General features: G+C 45.4%; 1 protein-coding gene across 1 annotated transcript in view; it reads left to right on the top strand.

Annotated features, from left to right (window-relative positions):
- Positions 1-13,658, top strand: part of NWD1 (NACHT and WD repeat domain containing 1) — a 46,160-nt gene that overhangs the window by 13,037 nt on the left and 19,465 nt on the right. The window contains exons 4-8 of the mRNA XM_038740310.1: positions 1,688-2,960; positions 6,152-6,355; positions 7,416-7,575; positions 8,378-8,495; positions 11,158-11,319. Coding sequence (XP_038596238.1) covers positions 1,688-2,960; positions 6,152-6,355; positions 7,416-7,575; positions 8,378-8,495; positions 11,158-11,319 — 1,917 coding nt within the window. The remainder of the gene's footprint in view (positions 1-1,687; positions 2,961-6,151; positions 6,356-7,415; positions 7,576-8,377; positions 8,496-11,157; positions 11,320-13,658) is intronic.

Below are 13,658 nucleotides of genomic sequence, written 5' to 3' on the forward strand. Positions count from 1 at the left end.
CCATCTACCTGGTAAAAGGAGTAAAGAACAGAAAGAGCCAAAGAGCCAGTACCTAAATGCATTGGAAACAGGTGTTTTGGTTCATCTCCTCTGCTACCATTTCTAGGTGACTGTGATCTGGTCCTTCTCCCTGTAGGCAAACAGAGGGCTAATAGTAATAACTGTGGTATTTGTTAAATGCTTACCATGTGCCAGGCACTGTATTAAGCATTGGAGTGGCAGAGAAGTAGTGTGGCTTGGGAGTCAGAGGTCGTGGGTTCTACTCCCAGCTGTGCAACTTGTCAGCTGTGTGACTTTGGGCAAGTCACTTCACTTCTCTGGGCCTCAGTTACCTCATCTGTAAAATGGAGATTAAGACTGTGAGCCCCACGTGGGACATCCTGCTAACCTTGTATCTACCCCAGTGCTTAGAACAGTGCTTGGCACACAGAAAGTGTTTAACAAATACCATTATTATTATTATTATACAAGCAAATCAGATTGGACACAGTCCCTCTCCTTCATGGGACTCACAGTCTTAATCCCCATTTTACAGATAAGGTAATTGAGGCCCAGAGAAGTGAAGTGACTTGCCCAAGGTCACACAGCAGAAAAGTGGCAGAGCTGGGATTAGAACTCATGACCTTCTGACTCCCAGGCCCTTCTCTGAGGAAAGTCACATGGTCCTGCTCTCCACTTTGAAATTCTAAATTGTTTGAACACAATCTGTTATTGTTAGTCGAGCTTTTCTTTCCCCTTTGGCTGGGAAAACAGAAGAGTCAGAAAATTGATTTCAAAAAGTGCGGATGTGTGTCACATTATAGGTTAGGACTCAGTGCTCCTGATGATGATGATACTGGTGTTTGTTAAGTGCTCACTATGTGCCAAGCACTATACTAAGCACTGGGGTAGAGCGCATGGCCTAGCGGATAGAGCACAGGCTTGGGAGTCAGAAGGACCAGGGTTCTAATTCTGGCTCTGCCACTTGTCTGCTGTGTGAACTTGGGTAACTCACTTCACTTCTCTGTACCTCAGTTACCTCATCTGTAAAATGGGGATTAAGAGTGTGAGCCCCATGTGGGACAGGGACTGTGTTCAACCTGCTTAACTTGCATCTGGAGGGGAATTAACTCAAATGGTAGGGCGCTCACTTAGCATGTGAGATATAGTGGGATCAATGCCTGCATTCTCCAAGTTAAGAGAAGAAGCGTGGTTTATGAGAAGCAGTGTGGCTTAGTGGCAAGAGTACGGGCTTGGGAGTCAGAACACGTGGGTTCTAATCCCACCTCCTCCACTTGTCTGCTGTGTGACCTTGGCCAAGCCACTTAAATTCTCTATGCCTCAGTTACTTCATTTGGAAAATGGGGATTAAGACTGTGAGCCCCACGTGGGACAACCTGAATACCTTGTATCTACCCCAGCATTTAGAACAATGCTTGGCACATAGTAAGCGCTTAACAAATACCATAATTATTTATTTATTATTTATTATTATCTACCTCAGTGCTTAGAACAGTGCTTGGCACATAGTAAATGCTTAACAAGTATAATACTACGATTACTAATAATAACACTAGGCCATGCCACTTATAAAGATGGACGGAGAGAGCAGAATCCCTAGGTAGATGGGTGAGGTGAGGGAAACGGGATGGAATTAGGCTACGAACTGAAACTTAACCTTTCCTCTCAATTTCCTTTGCTTTTGTAGCTATTGAATGGGAAATAGAACAGGGTCTTCTGAACAAAGGAGCGAGTAAATCTGGGGTTACCATTTTCCTTAGAGAAATAAATGCCCTCAATAAGCATATCCTAGACTCGTGTAACTTACCTGTGGTGGATAGGCAGGAAGACGGCTGCCTGGACATGGATGCTCAAAATTTCCTCACCAGTCTCAAGGGGAGAATCACCGACAACCATCCTAACCTCCTGAAAGTCCAGTCAATCCAGTGGAGTAAAGACCTGGTGAATCCTCGGAACAAGGCACACGCCCAATATCTGGAAGAGTTAGGGGTACAGTTCATTGCATCAGTCAAATACCAGATTCTTGAGAGCCTCCATTTCCAGAAACAAGTCAGCAAAGAGCCGGGATGGCTCTTACAGGAGCTAAGCCATCACATGACCCAATGCACAGAGAAGTGCAGAATATTTTCTGGGAGGCAGAAATTAGTGAGCGAAATTGGGCAACGTATCAGGGAAAACGATAACAACGTTCACACTCCGCTCGTTGTATTTGGGCCTCTGGGAATTGGAAAAACAGCCCTGATGTGCAAACTATCTGAGCAAGTGAAAGATTTCCTGAGCCAGGAAACAGTGGTAGTACTGAGGCTTCTGGGAACGTCTCAGCTCAGTTCAGACATCTTCGGTGTGCTCAAGAGTACCTGTTTCCAAGTGTGTTTAGCATGTGGTTTGGCGGTTCCTTCTGCACAGGACACAGCTGTTTATAGTGATGTAGTCCAGTTTTTTCATGACCTCCTTCTTAAAGTGTCTCGCAGAAATGCTGAATCTCTTGTGCTCCTGTTCGACTCCATTAGTGAGCTGGCCTCAAGTTATGGTGCCCATGGGCTCTCGTGGTTGCCCAAAACATGCCCTCCAAAGGTCCATCTCATTGTCTCCACCTGGTCAACAGAGTACGGACTTTTACAAGCCCTGCAGGAGAAGGTAACGGATTTGGAGGGCTATTTTGAAGTGAAACCGCTCTCCGGTGAGCAAGGCAGAGAAATGCTCGGGCAATTACTGGCATCGGTCAAACGGAAGCTAAGTCCAGCTCAGCTGGACCATCTCCGGTGCAGTCTTCCAGAATGTGGGCACCCCTTAAGGCTGAAACTGGCATTTGAGGAAGTCCAAAGATGGGCATCCTACACTGTGCCCTCATCTCTGGCCTTGACCCTCCGGGAAGCGGTACATCAGTTGTGTTTCCGCCTGGAGCAGTTACACGGCCCAGTCCTGGTGGCCCACGTGCTTGGATATATCGTTTCTTCTCGGTAAGTGACCTTTATGGGTTGTTTTTTTTCCGACGGCTTGCGTGATCTTTTATGCCATTCTTCCCCGAAGGACAATTTACTCAGCTGTCTACCACTGCCCTTTCTTGCATTCCTATTTACTTTTCAAAAGACAAGTCCACCTGAGACCTTTCCACAAAACACACTAGTTCCTTTAATGAGAAATCATTTTTACTTGAGTGTTGTACAAAAACATCACTAGCCCTCAAACAGGTACTGAAGAAATTCTCCCCGTGTGCTCATGACATACAGCAAGCTCTTAACTTTGACAGAGTAGGGTGAAAAAAGAATCTTCTTAGCCTTCTGATATTTCAACCCAGGCTTCTCTACTGAAGAGGCCACTTCTGAGACTGGTTTGACGTTCAAGTTTCTCCAGGATGTTGGAAAATTATTGCAACCCAATCACGATTTTCATGCAATGGTAAAACTGTTTATTTGGCAGCGTAATTCTTATTTTGACGGTAAATAACCATGAAGAAGAGAGATCTTTTCCTTCCTCACTGACTCCATGCCTGTTGCTCCCATGAATTAGCCTTTAAGTCAGTCAGTCAATCGTATTTACGGAGGGCTTATTGTGTGCACAGCACTCTACTAAGCAGTGGGGAGAGTACGATGTAACAATAAAAAGACACATTCCCTGCCCACAAAGAGCTTCCAGTCTAGAGGGAGAGACAGACATTAATATACATTTGAATAAATAAGTCCTTCCTGAAGCCCCTGGTGACCCCACCTCCCTTTTACTTGCACCCAATGACTGCACCAGCTATTTTATTGATAAAATTGAAACCATCAGACATGTGCTCCCCAAATTTTGGGTGTCCCTCAAGACTCTATTCTGGGTCCTCTACTTTCTCACTTTGGGAAGGAACATGGCCTAATGGATAAAGCCCAGGCTTGGGGGTCAAAAGGACCTGGGTTCTAGTCCCAGCTCTGCCACTTGTCTGCGGTGTGACCATGGGCAAGTCACTTCACTTCCATGTACCTCAGTTACCTCACCTGTAAAATGGGGATTAAGACTGTGAGTCCTATGCGGGACAGGGACTGTGTCCAACCCGATTATCTTGTATCTACCCCAGTGGTTGCCAAATAGTAAGCACTTAACAAATATCACTATTATTATGATTTATACACATTTCCTCAGGGAAATCATCCTCTCCCACAGCTTCTGCTACTACCACTGTGCAGATGACTTCCAGACCTAGCTCTCATCACCCTGCCCTCCCTCCCCACAATCTCTCATGAACATCCCACCCAGTACGTCTAAACCTGAACTCCTCACCTTCCCCACCTCAATTTTCTCCTCCACCTAATTTTCCTATCTGGGGAAGCAGAGTGGTCTAAATGGAAAGAGCAGGGGTCTGGGAGTCAGAGGCCTTGGGTTCTAATCCTGGCTCTGCCAGGGGTCTGCTGTGTGACCTTGGGCAAGTAGTTAAACTTCTCTGGGCCTCTGTTTCCTCATCTCTATAATGGGGAATCAATAGCTGTCTTCGCCCCCCCCCCCACCCCTGCCACACACGTAGAGTGTGAGCCCCATGTGGGACAGGGACTGTGCCAATCTGATGATCTGCTATCTACCCCAATGCTTAATACAGTGCTCGGCACATAGTAGGTGCTTAACAAATACCACAATTATTATTATTTATATTAGTACAGCTGACAACCTCACCATCATCCTCCCTCTCACTGAAGCCCACAACCTTGCCATTATCTTTGACTCGTCGCTCCCTTAAGAGATTAAGGCCTCTTTTTCCTGGCTTGCTCTCCTTCCTGTGTCGTCTAGGCACTTGGATTTATGACCTTTGGGAATTGATATTTACCCCACCCGCAACCCCACAGCACTTATGTACATATTTCTAAATTATATATTATAAATTACTTATTTATATTAATGCCTGTCTCCCTGCTAGACTGTAAGCTCATTGTGGGCAGGGAATGTGTCTGTTTATTGTTATATTGTAATCTCCCAAGCGCTTAGTACAGTGCTTTGCACACAGAAAGCACTCAATAAATACGATTGAATGAATGAATGGAACGTGTCTGCTGATTCTGTTGTATTGTACTCTCCCAAGAGCTCAATAAATACCATTGATTGACTGATTGATTGTTTGATCATACAACTCTCATGTTCAGACTAATGCCAAATCTCATCTGTTGTTTTCTTTCACAATGTTTCCTGGGTCCCTCCCTTCCTCTCAGACACTCCTCACATCCTGTCTGAACTACCTTTATCTATTGTTATTATCTCCTCACTGGTCTCCCTGTCACCAGCCTTTCCCCATCCCAATCCATACTTCACTCTCCTTCCAGATCAGGCAGCAGGTGGTGGCAGAGTCAGGATTAGAACCCAAGTCTCCTGACTCTCAACCCCATGCTCTGTCTACTGAGTCACACTGCCTCCTATGGCTTTATGTACTTTACTATTTAAGCTCTTCTTCCTCTAATCTGTAAAACATTTTGTGTCTGTCTCTCCTGTTAGATGGTAAACTCCTTAAGGGTAAGATTCATGCCTTTTACATCTATTGAACTTTCCCAAATGTTTAGTACAGTGCTCTGCAAACAGTAAGTAATCAATAATTGCTACTGCTTTCCTGTTTCACGATTGTTCATTCATTCATTCATTCAATTGTATTTATTGAGTGCTTACTGTGTGCAGAGCACTGTACTAAGCACTTGGGAAGTACAAGTCAGCAACATATAGAGACGGTCCCTACCCAACAACGGGCTCAAGACAGTGCTTATGCAATCCTGGGGACACCTGCAGAGGGTAAGAGGCAGAGAATGACTTTTGTTCAGGATAGGGTAACAAGCAAAAATTCAGGGGGATGAGCATCACCCCTATTTCTACCCCATCTGGGGAAGCAGAGAAGAAGCATGGCTTAGTGGATAGAGCCCGGACCTGGGTTCTAATCCCGGCTCTGCCACTTGTCTGTAGTGTGACCTTGGGCAAGTCACTTCACTTCTCTGGGCCTCGGGTACCTCATCTGTAAAATGGGGATTAAGACTGTGAGCCCCATGTGGGACATGGACCGTGTCCAACCTGATTATCTTGTGTCAACCCCAGTGCCTAGTACACATGGTAAGTGCTTCACAAATACCATAAAAAACGTATAAATTTACAAAAAGAGTAGAACTTTCACTAGACTACTCAGGCACAGTCTCTCTAATTCTGGCAGAAATGGGCTCTCCGAAGCAGAACTAAAGGATGTGTTATCCTTGGACAACGAGGTTCTGAAGGTCGTTTTCCAAGATTGGATTCCTCCCAGAAAAGACACTCTTCGCTTCCCTCCTCTACTGTGGGCCAAACTTCGTCGGGACTTAGGAGGGTGTTTGGTAAAGAAGCCAGCAGATGGTTTCCAGCTCCTGGGTCTCTCTCACAGGTAGACCACGTTCTAGACAGTCACAGTTACATCTCTTGTCTCAAGAGTCTTGTTATTAAGAAGGGATTTTGTTTTATAGAGGCACTTCACTAGCACTCCTCTAGCACTACTGAGCAACTCAAAAAGCTAGTTTCATCAGTAAATAAAGTTATGATGATGATGGTATTTGTTAAGCACTTACTATGTGCCACGCACTGTTCTAAGCGCTAGGGGAGATACAAGGTTATCAGGTTGTCCCAGGTGGGGCTCACAGTCTTAATCCCCATTTTACAGATGAGGTAACTGAGGCACAGAGAAGTGAAGTGACTTGCCCAAAGTCACACAGCTGACAAGTGACAGAGCCTGGATTAGAACCCATGACCTCTGACTCTCAAGCCCGTGCTATGGGAAGCAGCATGGCTCAGTGGAAACAGCACGGGCTTGGGAGGCAGAGGTCATGGGTTCTAATCCCAGCTCCGCCACATATCTGCTGTGTGACCTTGGGCAAGTCACTTAACTTCTCTGAGCCTCAGTTACCTCATCTGTAAAATGGGGATTAAGACTGTAAACCCCACGTGGGACAACCTGATCACCTTGTATGCCCCCAGCACTTAGAACAGTGCTATGCACATAGTAAGTGCTTAACAAATGCCATCATCATTATTATTATTATTTCCACGAGCCATGCTGCTTCTCAATAATGGTATTTGTTAAGCGCTTACTATGTGCCAAGCACTGTTCTAAGCACTGGAGGAGATACAAGGTTATCAGGTTGTCCCAGGTGGGGCTCACAGTCTTAATCCCCCTTTTACAGATGAGATAACTGAGGTACAGAGAAGTTAAGTAACTTGCCCAAAGTCACACAGCTGCCAAGTGGCGGCGTAGAGATTAGAACTCATGACCTCTGACTCCCAAGCCCAGGCTCTTTCCACAAAGCTACGCTGCTTCTCTTGACCTTGATTGACCTTAATATTATTTTCAAAGTTTCTGGAACCCATTGGCCTAGTTTCTCAAGAATTAGAACTCTGGGCATGCAGTCACCTGATTCCTCCTCTCGCTTTTACCTCCATTACCTTCGCAGGCAGCTGACTGAGGTGATCCAGGATCGTTATCTTTCAGGAGAAGAGAAAACTAAGAGGCACCTTCTTTTGATAGAATTCTTCACAGGAGCCTGGAGTCAAGGTTCAAAGAAACCTATAACTCTTCCACAACTCAGTAAACCTCTCATCGTGGACAGGAAGGTGAGAATCATCACTGGCGTTCCTTCGAACAGTCCCCCGTTTCCAGCCTGGAATCTCCACTGGCCACCCTTCCTTCCCTGCTGTGGGAAAAGCACAGTCCTGGGAGTCAGGAGGCCTGAGTTCTAATCCTGGCTTTGCCAGTGGGGAGACGCCATCAGCATGGCCTAGTGGATAGAGCGCAGGAGTCATTGACTGAACTGACTGACTGAACCGAACCCTGGGATTCAGCAGGACGTGGGTTCTAATCCTGGCTCTGCCACTTGTCTGCTGTGTGACCTTGGGCAAGGCACCTAATTTCCCTGGTCCTCAGTTCCTTAATCTGTAAAATGGGGATTAAGATGTGAGCCTCGCGTGGGACAGGGACTGTGTCCAACCTGATTTGCTTATATCCACCCCAGCGCTTAGTACAGTGCCTGGCATGTAGTAAATGCTTAACAAATACCACTATAATAATAATAATAATTATTAAATCATTAAGGTTTCTACTGAAGAACCACCTAGGGCATTTTGTGAGGCCGACAGGCCTAAGAAGAAATCCTGAAAAATAGCTAGCTAACATAGGCGGCGAACAGCGTAGCAGTTACCAAGGTAACCGCCCACTGGGTCATGACACTGCGGCACAGCCCCGGCAGCCTGTCACGGCCACTTTGGCCGTAAGTGTGTCTTTTGTGTAAAAACCCTTCCTGTGTATTTCACGATGTGCCCAATCCAATTCCTTCACACAGGTTCTCGATCCTGAAGTCACGGGAACGAGGCTCGCCGCTTGTTATCCTCTCCATCAACATCTCCCCATTCTCCTTAGGTAGCTGCCCAACCCCTCTGGTATTCGGACACAGTTGCCAATTTGCGGAAACTGAGCGAATTGCCCTATCATCTGCTCAATGCTGACCACATTGAAGAGCTGAAGAGGGACGTGCTAGGTAAGGTTCCCTCAATCGAAATTGAGATTCTTGCTCAAGAGTGGGAGAAATATGCACGTTTCTTTTGATGAGCAAGAGGTGAGATTAGGATATGGGTTTTCCTCCACAACAGAGAAGCAGCATGGCTTTGTGGAGGAAGCTAGGGCCTGGGAGTCAGAGGACCTGGGTTCTAATCCTGACTCCACCATGCCAGCTGTGTGACCTTGGGGCAGTCACTTCACCTCTCTGTGCCTCAGTTCCCTCTTCTGTAAAATAATGATAATAATGGTATTTGTTAAGCGCTTACTATGTGCCAAGCGCTGTTCTAAGTGTTGGGGATGAAGACTGTGAGCCCCATGTGGGACACGGACTGGGTCCAACCTGATGATCTGATATCCCCTCTGTCACTTAGTACAGTGCCTGGAACATAGTAAATGCTTAACAACTACTACTAAAAAAAATTCCTAGATCGACCCTTCCTTCTCCATCCAAATGGCCGCCACCCTGGTCCAGATATATTCCGACTTGAATACTGTATCAGCCACCTCACTCAGTTTCCTCTCTCCAGCCTCTTCATTCTTTTTTAAAATAGTATTTTTAAGCGCTTATTATGCACTATAAATTATTTATTCATATTAATGTCTGTCTCCCCTTCAGTACTGTAAGCTCGTTATGTGCAGGGAACGTGCCGTCTAATTCTGTTGTGGTTTACTCCCTCAAGTGCTTAGTACAGTGCTCTGCACATAGTAAGCGCTCAACAAATACCTTTGATTGATTGATTGATTGATGTGCCAGTTCACTGTTCTAAGTGCGGGGGTATGTATATACTAATCAGATTGGACAAAGTCCACGTCCCACATGAGACTCACATTCCCATTTTAATAAATGAATAGATAATGATGGCTTTTGTTCGGCGCTTGCTATGTGCCAGGCACTGTTCTAAGCGCCAGGGGGTGGGGTGGGGGGATTACAAGGTAATCAGGTTGTCCCAAATGGGGCTCACAATCTTAATCCTCATTTTACAGATGAGGTAACTGAGGCCCAGAGAAGTGAAGTGACTTGCCCAAAGTCACACAGCTGACAATAATAATAATAATAATAATGATAATAATAATAATAATAATGGCATTTATTAAGCACTTACTATGTGCAAAGCACTGTTCTAAGTGCTGGGGAGGTTACAAGGTGATCAGGTTGTCCCACGGGGGGCTTACAGTCTTAATCCCCATTTTACAGATGAGGGAACTGAGGCACAGAGAAGTTAAGTGACTTGCCCAAAGTCACACAGCTGACAAGTGACAGAGCCGGGATTAGAACCAATGACCTCTGACTCCCAAGCCTGTGCTCTTTCCACTGAGCCACGCTACTTGTAAGTGAGGCACAGAGAAGGCAAGTGACTTCCCTAAAATCACACAGCCGACAAGTAGTGGAGCTGGATTTAGAACACAGATCCTCTGCCTTCCAGACGCCGTGCTCCTTCCACTAGACCACGTGGCTTCCCTCTCCAGTCTATACTTCACTCTGCTAGTCAAATCAGATTTCCAAATCCTTGTCTGCACACATCTGTCCACTCCTAAGTAGCTTCTAAAGGTTGCCCAGGTCACCTTGGCATTTAACAGAAACTTCCAATGCAATCCTTTAGCTATCTCTGTTTTACCCATCTACTTTCTTCTCCTATTACACCCCAGTTCACAATCTCCATTCCTTCCAAGCTTGCCTTCTCCCTGTGCCTCATTCCCAAGTCTCTTACCTCCAACCCCTGGGTTACACCTTTTCTCCGGCCTGGAACTCACTCCTGCTTCTAATCTATAATCCTCAGCTCTCCCCATCTTCAAAATGTTTCGGAAATCCCACCTACTCGAGGAAGCTTTCCCTGATTAAGTTTTTTCTTATCCCTAAATCTACAGTCATCCTCCTTTTTTATGGTATGTGTTAAGAGTTTACTATGTGCCAGGAACTAAGCGCTGGGGTAGATACAAGCTAATCAGGTTGGACACAGTCCATTTCCAACATAGAGCTCGTGGTCTTAATCCCCATTTTACAGATAACTGAGTCCCGGAGAAGTGAAGTGATTCAACCCAGGTCACAGAGCAGACAAGTGGCAGAGCCAGGGTTAGAATCCAGGTCAATCAATCAATCAATCAATCGTATTTATTGAGCGCTTACTGTGTGCAGAGCACTGTACTAAGCGCTTGGGAAGTACAAGTTGGCAACATATAGAGACAGTCCCTACCCAACAGTGGGCTCACAGTCTAGAAGGGGGAGACAGAGAACAAAACCAAACATATTAACAAAATAAAATAAATAGAATAGATATGTCCTTCTGCTTGCCGGGCCCAGGTTCTATCCACTAGGTCATGCTGCTCCTATGCGTAAATAATTTTATGTCTATCTCCCCTGCTAGGTGGTAAGTTCCTTGGGGACATGGATTGTTTCTTCTTCTATTGCATTCTCCCAAGCACTTAGTATAGTGCTCTGCACACAGTCAGTGCTCGATAAATACGGTTGATTGATGGCTGGAGCATGGTAGTTCACTGGAGCTAAACCACAGGATTAAGTCACATCCAGGTGAAAGTCCTATCTTCAATCAATCAATCAATCAATGGTGCTTATTGAGGGCTGCTTGTGCTCTGAGCATGGTACTAAACACTTTCTTTCTAGCAGTTGTTACTTTCCTCTGCAGGTAACATGAATTGGATTTCATGTAGGATGATTTCCAGTGGAATCCCTAGTATCCTAGAAGATTTTGCCCTTTGTGCTGGGCGCATTGATAGTCCTGAGCTACAGCTTGTGAGAGATGCCATCCAGCTTGCAAGATCTACAATTGCCAGTAGAGATGGCATTGGTAAGTCTACACCATCAGATCGCCACAAAACCCATCAACTCAGGCTCCTAGCCAAATAGCCAGTGGAAATTTATATTTTCTCTTGTGGTGATTTCTCTTGCAGATCGGTGTCTAATGCTAATTCTTATTACTTGAAAATCTCCATTTTTAGTCAGTATTCTATTTTCCATATTCTCATCTTGCATCATTTTCTCTCTGCTACTCTGAGAGGGCTAGCTTCGGTCAGGGCTGCAGAACTGTCCCCAGAAAATAATAATAAGAAGAGTAATTATGGTACTTGTTAAGGGCTTACTATGTGCCAAGCACTCTTCTAAGCACTGAGGATAATACAGGTTAATCAGGTTGGACACAGTTCCCATCCCACATGGGGCTCACACTCTTCTGCCCATTTTACAGCTGGGGTAACGGAGGCACAGAGAAGTGAAGTGACTTGCCCAAGGTCACACAGCAGACATGTAGCAGAGCTGGGGTTCGAACCCAGGTCCTTCTAATTCCAAGGCCTGTGGTCTAGCCACTAAGTCATGCTGCTTCCTAGAGAAGGGCAACTCACTTCTCTGGGCCTCAGTTTCCTCATCTGTAAAACAGAATTCAATGCCTGTTCTCTCTCCTACTTAGACCATGAGCTCTGTGGGGGACAAGGACTGTGCCTGACTTGATTGTCTTATATGTGCCCCAACGCTTAGTATGCTTAACAAATACCATCATTATTACTATTAGATCCCTCAAAAATATATCTGAATTATTACCCAATACTGTGTTGCAAGTTTTATTACTCAACAAATGCCCAAAACGTTTTATTGTTCTTTTTTTTTTGGGGGGGGGGGGAAGCGCTGAGGAGAGGTGAGAGATTTTTAAAGGCAGCATCATCATCATCATCAATCGTATTTATTGAGCGCTTACTGTGTGCAGAGCACTGTACTAAGCACTTGGGAAGTACAAATTGGCAACATATAGAGACAGTCCCTACCCAACAGTGGGCTCACAGTCTAAAAGGCATGACATTTCTCCTCGCCAATATATGCTTCACAATTTGATACCATCTATGGCTCCTCTCTGCCTTCCCTCTTCTAGTTGCAGTCTGTCTAAATCCTGCTGGGTTTTGCTCCACAGTATTTCCCAGATCTGTTTCTTCCTTTCCACCCTTATGGCTACAACCCAGATCCAAACTCTCGTCACTTCCTGGCTGGATCATGGCATGGACCTCCTTACTGGCTTCCCTGCCACCAACCTCTTCCCTCTTTGGTCTCTCCTACATTCTTTCGTCCAGATGATGGTCTTCCTAAAATGTTATTATGAATGAATGAATCAATCTTATTTATTGACTGCTTACTGTGTGCAGAGCACTGAACTAAGAGCTTGGAAGAAGACGATATCACAGAGTCGGCAGACACATTCCCTGCCATGACAAGCTTACAGTCTAGAGAGGGAGACAGACATTGATATAAATAAATAAATTCCAGATATGGACATAAGTGCTGTGGGGCTGATGGAGGGGTGAATAAAGGGGGCAAATCCAAGTGCAAGGACAACGCAGAAGGGTGTGAGAGAAGAGGAAAGTTAAGGCTCAGTTGGGGAAGACCTCTTGGGAGAGATGGGATTTTAATAAGGCTTGGAAGTGGGGAGAGTGATTGTCTGTCGAATATGAAGAAGGAGGATGTTCTAGGCCAGAGGCAAGATTTGGGCCAGGGGTCACCGGTGAGCTAGATGAGATTGAGGTACAGTGAGTAGGTTTGTTGCATAAGAGGAGCGAAGTGTGTGGGCTGGATTGTAGTCGAAAATCAGGAAGGTAACATATCACTCCTTTCTTCAGAAATGGTTACCCATTTACCTCCAATGGTTACCCATTTACCTCCACACCAAACAAAAACTCCTGATCAGTAGATTTAAAGCTTTCCACCAGCTGTTCTCTTCTTACCTTTTTGCTCTCTTCTCCCCTTACACCCCAGCTTGCAAAATTCATTCCTCTCAAGCTAACCTTCTAACTGAACCTTGCTCTTGACCCTTAGTCTCTAACCCATTGGATACACCCTCCCCCCTGCATGGAATTCCCTTCTCCCTCAAAACACATCCCTTCCCACCTTCAGAGTCCTCCCAGAAAACTAACGCTTCTAGGAAGCACAATGACAACAATAATAGTAATAATAGTATTTGTTAAGGGCTTACTATGTGCCAGGCACTGTATTAAGTGCTGGGACAGATATAAGCAAATCGGGTTGGACGCCGTCCCTCTCCCCATTTTACAGATGAGGTAACTGAGGCACAGAAAACTTAAGCGACTTTTCCAAGGTCACACAGCAGACAAGTGGGGGAGCCGGAATTAATTTCCTGATTAATCCCCA

The sequence above is a fragment of the Tachyglossus aculeatus genome, chromosome X1 (genome assembly GCF_015852505.1).
Source record: "Tachyglossus aculeatus isolate mTacAcu1 chromosome X1, mTacAcu1.pri, whole genome shotgun sequence".
Taxonomy (NCBI): domain Eukaryota; kingdom Metazoa; phylum Chordata; class Mammalia; order Monotremata; family Tachyglossidae; genus Tachyglossus; species Tachyglossus aculeatus.